General features: G+C 41.2%; 1 protein-coding gene across 1 annotated transcript in view; it reads left to right on the top strand.

Annotated features, from left to right (window-relative positions):
* LOC310957642 (ephrin type-A receptor 3-like) overlaps nt 1–7,167 on the top strand; it is a gene marked incomplete at both ends in the record, with an annotated part of 78,039 nt that extends 70,872 nt beyond the window's left edge. Inside the window, 6 exons of the mRNA XM_083928297.1 lie at nt 64–125; nt 3,164–3,373; nt 5,179–5,328; nt 5,497–5,690; nt 6,698–6,835; nt 7,068–7,167. Coding sequence (XP_083784423.1) covers nt 64–125; nt 3,164–3,373; nt 5,179–5,328; nt 5,497–5,690; nt 6,698–6,835; nt 7,068–7,167 — 854 coding nt within the window. The remainder of the gene's footprint in view (nt 1–63; nt 126–3,163; nt 3,374–5,178; nt 5,329–5,496; nt 5,691–6,697; nt 6,836–7,067) is intronic.
* Between the last annotated feature and the right edge of the window lie 1,650 nt (nt 7,168–8,817).

The following is an 8,817-nucleotide window of genomic DNA, read 5'->3' on the forward strand; positions in this document are numbered from 1 at the left end:
TCGGCGACTTTCTTCCTCGTAATTCTGCTCCACTAACTGCAGCCTTATTATGTGCCTCTGTAGGTAAACCAGTGATGATCATAACGGAGTTCATGGAAAACGGATCTCTGGATACTTTTCTCAAGGTGAGTAATGTCTCAGCTGGAAAGAACATAATGCACATTTACTCCAAGGTCAGGGCCACAAGTCTTTACAAAAGCCATGTCGAACAAAATGTCCCAGGTGTAAAGTGTTTCACATTGTACAGTTTATTCCCCCAAATGATGTACTTGAGGGTACATTCTTTATAAAATGTCTTTGATCCCAAGCTAGAGAATTCAATCTATAAACAAATTTACACCAAGGACTTTAGCTTAACAAGTCTCCATTAAAATAAAAACTATTTCAGCTTATTAGAGTTTTTGAGGTACATTTTCATACTCAGTGACCACATTATGAGTGTAAAAGAACTGTTGCTGTTGTGTGCAGCTAGAAACAACACGTGAAAATTTCCTTTATGAAAAGGGCTACACATCTTCACTAAGTGGCACCGTGTATGTAGATGAACAATTGTCAACTGTAATTATACACTGTCAATCTTTTGTGGCGTGAAATGTTGAGTTTAAGTGCCCTACCTCTAAGAAAAACATAATTAATATAAAGTACATACTGTACAGTACATGGAGGTTGAAATGATGGTCCTGAATGTATTCAGTGCATAGACACTTTTCATCACATGATGTTTCACACTGGGTTTATGAAATTCAATTAGTGTCCATATCCCGGAGCAGAAACGACCAGAAATGACAAATGGGCAAATAAAGCGTTTTGCTTTGTGAGAAACATTTAGCTGACAGGGTTAATAGAAATTAACACAGATCTTAAAGTTGTCAGGCCACATTCCTGTTATTAGACATAAAGGAGTTCAAAGTTCATATAATACTTAATTCTATACAAGCACATTTCCTCCTGGACAACTTTTCAGGCTCAGAAGTCATTTCATGCTTTAACCCCTTGGAACCGTTCATTTTAACTGTAATGTAATAGTAATTGTAATGTTAAAGGCAAGATAGCAAATGAGAAAAAAATTAAAATAACCAAAAAAAAAGGGGGGGGGGGTAATTTAATCATGAGTGAACAGAGAAAAAATGTCAGCAGGAAAAGTTCTAGAAACATTTATTAAGCTGATCATGTCTCTTAAAATCATCGCAGTAAGGAGACTGGTTTAAAGAGCAAGTGATGAAACACATAATTTAAATCCATGCCAGAGTATTATTAAGTCCTGAAAAGCAGATTTTACACAAGGCTACTGCTGAACTGCTTATCAGTGAACAGATTTTAAAAAATCGAAGGAAGTCTGTGGAGGTATTGCTTTGTTATTGAAATCGACTTTATGACAAGAGTTAGGAGCCTGTCACTCAATAAGTCATTACATAAAATGTTGGTTTTAAAGAATTAGTCCTCAAAGCCTCATCTGAAATATATCACACACCGGCAGACATAATAAGTCTGTTGTGGAAACCTAGATGTATTTTCGCAAAGTAAAATAAAAAAGTCAATTATATCCGTATCCTTATGAATCTTTATTTAACTGCTGCGGAAGCAGAAGACAAGCATTTAGTGTTGTAAATGTAGGATTCATGTTTGCTGTTCATACAAAATATGCAGCAGAAGCCGCAGTATTGATTTAGCTGAGGTGTCCTGAATTAGATTTTGCCTACACCCAGATGAAAAGCTTGTTGCAGTCCTGGTGTGCCTCACATTGAAAGTCCCCCTGATTCGTATTCAGAGTTGTTTGTCAGCTGGTAAAATCACTGCAGCGCTCCAAAGCCATTAAGGCTGTGATGATAGGCCCATTACTAAATCGGCGCCAATCCCACCAGCTAAAACACTGAAACAAAATGAAATTAAATCTGACAGATAAAAAAGGCCTAAAACACACACACAAAATCACACGTACGCACACACATACATGCATGTTGGATATTACAGTATGCATTGTAATAAGGGTCATAAAGAGTGTCCGCAGTGGCTCAATATAATTATGGCATTTTATGGGTTTTACAGCTCATCCGTGCTCCTGGCATCCATGTGTCTTTAATTATGTTGACCATTTATTAAGCAGTCGTCCCTCGGAAACAACAAAAGCACCGTTCTCTCGGCTTCCTCTCTCAGTCTCATGGTTTCTATCTTTTCCCTGAGTACGTGACTCCTTTTAGTTTTCTAGTAAAAACATAATAAAAAAACGTTACCTATAATTTGCCAAAAAGTCAAATTTTCCATCGTCATCTTTTTCATCCGTCTCCTTCATCTCCTTGTCTAACCTCTCTGCCCTGCATCTGTCTCCCTGCCCACCCTTTCTCCTCCTTCCTGGCAATGCAATGTGGTGGGCAGATTGATAGAGGAAGTCTGTAGGTTTGTTAGACAGTCCAATCAATCAGCATCTCACAAAACCACCGGCTAATTAACTTACTCCACAGCTGCAGAGGGAGTGAGGGAGAAAGAACGATAGAGGAAGCGGAGGAGGGGGTGCACAGATGTAGAAAGATGAAGGAAGATAGAAAGATAGATGGAGACTGACTCAAAGTAATACAGAGTTCTCTCTCTCCCTCTCGGAGACAGTGACTGAGGACAGACAGAGATGGATGGAGAGAACAAAGAGACAGAGGGAAGGAGAGATGATATAAAGTAGAGAGAGTGACTGATAACATGGATGACTTTTTAACGGGGACCGTTGGCCCAGGGCAGAAATAATTGGCAGTGGAAGGTGAGCTGGACTGCCATCGATCAACAGGCTCTGTTCTCTGCCAAAGAAATCTCAAATCTGAATCCAGAGAGCACACATGGCCAGTTTTAGAAAGGAAAGTTTTGTCTGCTGTCAGATCAAATCCTCTATTAGGATTTTTTGGGTGATCCTATATTGATCCTCTCGGTGGACAAATTTTGAGTTTTGCTTGGCCCCCTCCAGAGAGAGGTCAAAGTGCAGGGTAAGAAAGTGCTAGGAGGGATTCAAAGACACTTCAGAAATGGATTGTTGCAACTACAGACGCTTGAATTCTGGCTTGAACCTTCCCTTCCGGCTGAAGTTGTTGAAGGACTTGACCCTTATCACTAACACCCCCCACCCCCACCCTGATGCTGCTTAATGTCAGAGTTTACACTCTGTGCTTTCTCTCCCTTCCAGAAACATGACGGCCAGTTCACGGTGATCCAGCTGGTCGGCATGCTGCGCGGCATCGCCTCAGGTATGAAGTACCTGTCAGACATGAGCTACGTTCACCGAGACCTTGCAGCTCGAAACATCCTGGTCAACAGCAACCTGGTGTGTAAGGTGTCTGACTTCGGTCTGAGTCGAGTTCTGGAGGACGACCCGGAGGCTGCCTACACCACGAGGGTGAGATATATTTTCACATGCTGCGGCTTAACAAATGTTATCTCCAGTTCACCCACCCATTGACCTTTGTTAGATCGAGACCGAAACCCAACCTGACATACTGTAGACCCGAGGATAGCCAGACCTGATCCAAAACACGGTTGACCCAAACAGATCCAAAGAAGTGCCAGAACATTACATTACATACATAACATTTGGCATTTCTAGCTGCATTCAAGACTTAAACTGAAAGGTGTCACATGGAGAAGCTGAGAATGTTTATGCCAAAGTCCTCCAACACATAGGAGTGACTCCCCGAAATAAACCAATTCCTCTTGTTCTGATTCTCACAGGAAACCGAGCAAGCACTTAAAAACTAATTTGATATAACTTTAACCAGCCTCTTGAAGATGAGGCAGGAAAACACATCACTCTGGAAATAAACTACTTTGTTTGGTTTCCAGTATAGGAATGGGAGAAAAAAGGGGGCTGGATATGTAAATAATGCTAATAGTTATACTGTATATAGTCAAATTAAAAGTAGCCTTTGGTAACATCACCATCCTCTCACAGAGCACAGAGAGAATGAAGAAACTCAAACGTCAGTGAGGTAAACCACTGCGGAGTAACTCATCTAAAATGCCCACAAGGAGATGGCATTATTCATATTCATAGGAAGTGTTGGGGATGTTATTTTTAATATGGCATTAGCATTGCCCAGGGAGGAGTGTATCAGCCGCTGACTGCTCTATTGCAATCACACACACACCCCCACTGATGTCAGGAGACCTAGATGGAGAGCTGCAGGCATGAAGGGGGGGCGGGAGAGGCCGAGGCGGAGATGGGGAAGAGACAGAGAGAGAGGCGTGGAAATCAAATAAGATGGAGATCGAGGGAGGCAGAGAGACAGAGAGAGAGAGAGAGAGAGAGAGAGAGAGAGAGAGAGAGAGAGAGAGAGAGAGAGAGAGAGAAGGAAGGGGAAGGATCCAGTGAGAGCAGTTAAGTGAGAAAAAAAGAGGATGGGGTGGACTGGGGATGGTGGAAACAAAAGTACAGTGCAGAGTCACTTGGCAGCTTTGTCTTTTATTTGACTTTGACCAAGCAGAGATGGGGAATGCTAGGTGGTGCAGAGGCAGCTGCCGCATGTTAAAAAGCTGAACTGAGCCTTATAGAGGTGCGGGTTGTGTGTGCGTGTGTATGTGTGTACTAGACAGAGAGAAAGAGAGAGAGAGAGGGCGGGAATCTTTGTGTCTATATAGTGGGCTTTATGATATCCTTTTGATCTGTGCATCAACCACAAAGGCAGGAGCTGCATTGAAGAAGAAGAAAAAAGACGTCAAAACAAAGTCAAGTGTAGGAATAAACATGTTGTGAGCAGATTAGAGAGGAGTATTTTGTTAAATTGGTGTATAAACCCATCTGCTCTGTTCTCAAAGGCAGCGCTGTGCCAAGCTTCTCCGCATCTTATACTTTGTTTTGTCCGCCTTACTCGCAATATTGAAAAAAAAAATGGTATTTCCTCTAAAAGGCACTCACCCCAAGATGTGAAATAACAATGGGTTTTTTTCACAGCCACAGTGACTTCAGTCTCTGCTCAGGACGCCATTATAACCATTATATCTTTATATTGCAATACTGTAGTTGTTTGCTGCTATATTAATATACTGAATGTCAAGACCAGTAGCTTTCATTTATTATAGTGTTTAGCCACACATTAACTAATAAAGCAACCTTTACATATTTACACCATTACAGATGGGAACACCAGGTTCAGGGTGACATATGGTATGCCAAAATGTGTTGACTGTGTTGTTAAACATCTCCAGGGAGGAAAGATCCCCATCAGATGGACGGCTCCAGAGGCCATAGCCTACAGGAAGTTCACCTCGGCAAGCGATGTGTGGAGTTATGGTATCGTCATGTGGGAGGTGATTTCATACGGAGAGAGACCCTACTGGGAGATGTCCAACCAGGATGTGAGTCAGAAACACATACATCATGTTACAGTTACAGTGGCCAAATATTACGTTTTCTTCAATCTTCAGCTCAATTCTTAACTATTAGAACGACTTTTCCTGGACATTTTTTATTTCCTTCTCTTGTATTGATCACAGAACCTGATATTGTATCCTCTTTCCCTGCAGGTGATCAAAGCAATCGATGAGGGCTACCGTCTCCCCGCTCCTATGGACTGTCCTGTGGTGCTGCACCAGCTCATGTTGGACTGCTGGGAGAAGGGACGCAGCGACAGGCCAAAGTTTGGGCAGATTGTCACAATCCTGGACAAGCTCATAAGAAACCCAGCCAGCCTCAGAGAGCTGGCCAACAGCTCAGCATGGTCAGTGGGAGAAAACTGACAACTAAAGTTGTGAATTCAACACTTTCACTGACACGCATGTAGTCTTTAGGTACTTGGATTAGAAGGTACACGCCTGGAAGACATAATCACGGCTTTAGATCTTTGTAAATCTACTGTCAGTTTTGAAAATGGTGCAATATAGGAAATGTAATTTCCGTCAGTAATATCACATTCTCATCACTTATCTAAGCAAAGTCACATCTGTCAGTGAAAACGTATGAATGCAGGGTTGTGGGTTGCCATATACAGTAGTCTCACAAGTTTAGACTCCCTGCTTCCCTAGTTGTATTGAACACATCCATAGAATATCATTAAATTTACAGACTAGCATACAGAGTGTGCATCACAATATGTTTCAGTCCCATTCAAAGAAGACAGACAAGACCCTGATCAAAAATAAAAACAAAACAAAAATCCTAGCATAACTAAAAAGACAACAGAAGCTCAAAAGCAGTACTAACAAAGGCCTACACACTGTTGACACAAAGAACCGCGTGACCAGAAAAAAAGAGTCTTATACACTTACCAAGTCTGAGCATGCAAGCGATAAACACAGAGATCATTTATAACAATTTATAGCAATAGGAAGCAAACAAACAAGTCAAAGGATCGGAAGTAAAACTAGGTGCACTTGTACTGGGGGGATGAATCATTAATCATATTTATACCGTACCTCATATTTACCCACCAATGGGTAAGTTAAGTTTAGGGTTCATGTTTTCTTTTCACAGTGGATTTGAGTCGGTCGTGCTGTGGTTGTTGCAGAATGCAAAGCTTTTCTGTCGAAATGCATATAGAGCACCGTGGACGAGCATTAACTGGCTTCTCAGGTGTGCAGCTGACACTTTTGATTCTTATGAAGGCCCTAGACTTAATAACAGCTCCAAGAACAAATATTTGACCTTAGCACCAATCAGAAATTGTTATCTGGCCACTCAACACGACGACAGTTCATTGAGTTGTGAGTGTGCTTTGTATCCCAGCAGGGAGGACCCGTCCACACCAGAGTTCAGTGTGAGCACAGTGGATGAGTGGTTGGAGGCCATCAAGATGGGCCAGTATAAGGAGAACTTTTCCAGTGCTGGATATGTCAGCTTGGACTCAATCCTCTACATCAGTGTCAGGTACAAACGGCTGGTGACTCATCCCAGTGAAATGAAACATTCCAAAAAGGTCAACATTGTCAGTAAAATACGTACAATATCTAAACTCAGTGTCATTTGAAATTAAAGAAGGGCACTTACACAAATATCTTGGACATGAAACCTCAGCAGCTTCTTGGCATTTGAGGGACATTCTAGATTTTTTCTGTCTAAATGTTTTATTGAATGAATGATGTTTCTTTCTTCCTTGTAGTGAATTGGCTAAGATGGGTGTGAGTCTTGCTGGCCACCAGAAGAAGATTTTGTCCGGCGTGCAGGGCCTGCAGACCCAGGGGACACACGTCCAAGTATAACAGTTTCCACATAAACACAGTGAGACAGAGCCCAAAGGGATGCTCCTGTGAAGAGTTTCCTTACTGAAATGGAGTTGTAATGGATACTCTTCGCTCTGGACTCCATTGATCTTGAGACGCACTGAGATGGAGAGAACATGGACGCTTGACTCCTTCACCTTTTATTCGCAGTTTCACCATTCTTCCCATCCTCGATGGGCACTACCGGCTTAAGCTTTCAGAGTCCCAGCAACACAGCCACCATTATGGAGCAACTGAGAGACACACGTCCAACGACGAGGCCACATCCAGAGAATCCCAGACCATTTCACATCATATCAGCTCAACAGAAGAAGAAAAAAAAAAATCTTAACAAAAGAAATGGCAAAAAAAACTAATTAGAATATAATTATCATCACTGTCTGTGAGGTGTACAGTTGTTTTTTTACTATCATTTTGTTTATTTTTTGAGTTTTCACCTTGAAGAGTTTAAAAAGGGTCAGAAGAAATGTATATGTGTAGATATATGTTTATATGGGCTGTGTGTCCCACAACCGTAGAGATGGACCTAACGTTTGTATTGGTGGTGAGGTTTATATCGCTCAATCCTAATGGGAGTTATTACCTTGTACATGTATGACCCTCTTCCATTGCTCTCTATAAACAGAAAGCCGAGATTATGAATGACATGAATGTGTGGGGCGAGGGGGATTAGAAAACTGGACCTTTAGAGCTAGAGAGGGATGTAGAGTTTGCTAGCTCATGTAAAATGGAAACATGATTCATTTAAATTGTAGATTTGAAAAAGCAAAAGTTGGCCTTCCCATGTTTCTGGTGTGTTAAGAAAGTTTGTGTAAAGCAAAGATGATGCCAAGGTCATCATAGAGTTGACACTGTTAAGAACGTGTACCTTGTTTTTTCCAGTGTTGTGCCATGTACAGTAACCTTGAAATGTTCATCTGGGCAACATACCACCATCCCTGATATATACTCTGTCCGTTCATCGGTTCATGTGGCTAGATTGTGATAAAGGCCAGTCACAGTAATAACAATGTTTTGTTCAAATAGTCGGTTTGATGAAAAGGAGCATTGTAATGGACCTTTTTTCAAGCAAGATGAAATACAGTATACACAGTGTTGATTCTCAGCGGTACCACGAGAGGGTAAATTTGACATCAGGAAAGCTCATTTTTATGTATTTTACTGTCTCACTTTCTTGTTATCAGTCATGCCAACTACAGTATTTTTAAGCATCCTTAGTTTCAAACCAATACTCATAAGGTAAATTTACAAAACAATGTTTACAGCAAAATGCAAATGAATTGCTTTGTTGATTTTTCCTTATCAGAAGGAAACTGCGGCTTATCACGTTAAATACAAGCTTAGATATGATGGGACCCTCTTTGTGTGCACTGCATTAATGACACTGAACTGCTTTAGTGTATTCCCAAACCCAGTTTTATTATATGTGGTACTCTATAGGACCAACAGTGGCATAAAGTATATACAATTGTATCATAGTGTAAAATATGTACAGTGTTGATTTCCAATGTTAGAATGTTTGTAATGATAACGATGATGATGATGATTATGATGACGACTATGATGTACTTTTATTGTGAGAAAGAGATTTCTGAAGTATTCGTTCAGGGGCGGGTCATACAGGTGAAA

Source organism: Echiichthys vipera, assembly GCF_963691815.1.
Source record: "Echiichthys vipera genome assembly, chromosome: 15".
Lineage (NCBI taxonomy): Eukaryota > Metazoa > Chordata > Actinopteri > Perciformes > Trachinidae > Echiichthys > Echiichthys vipera.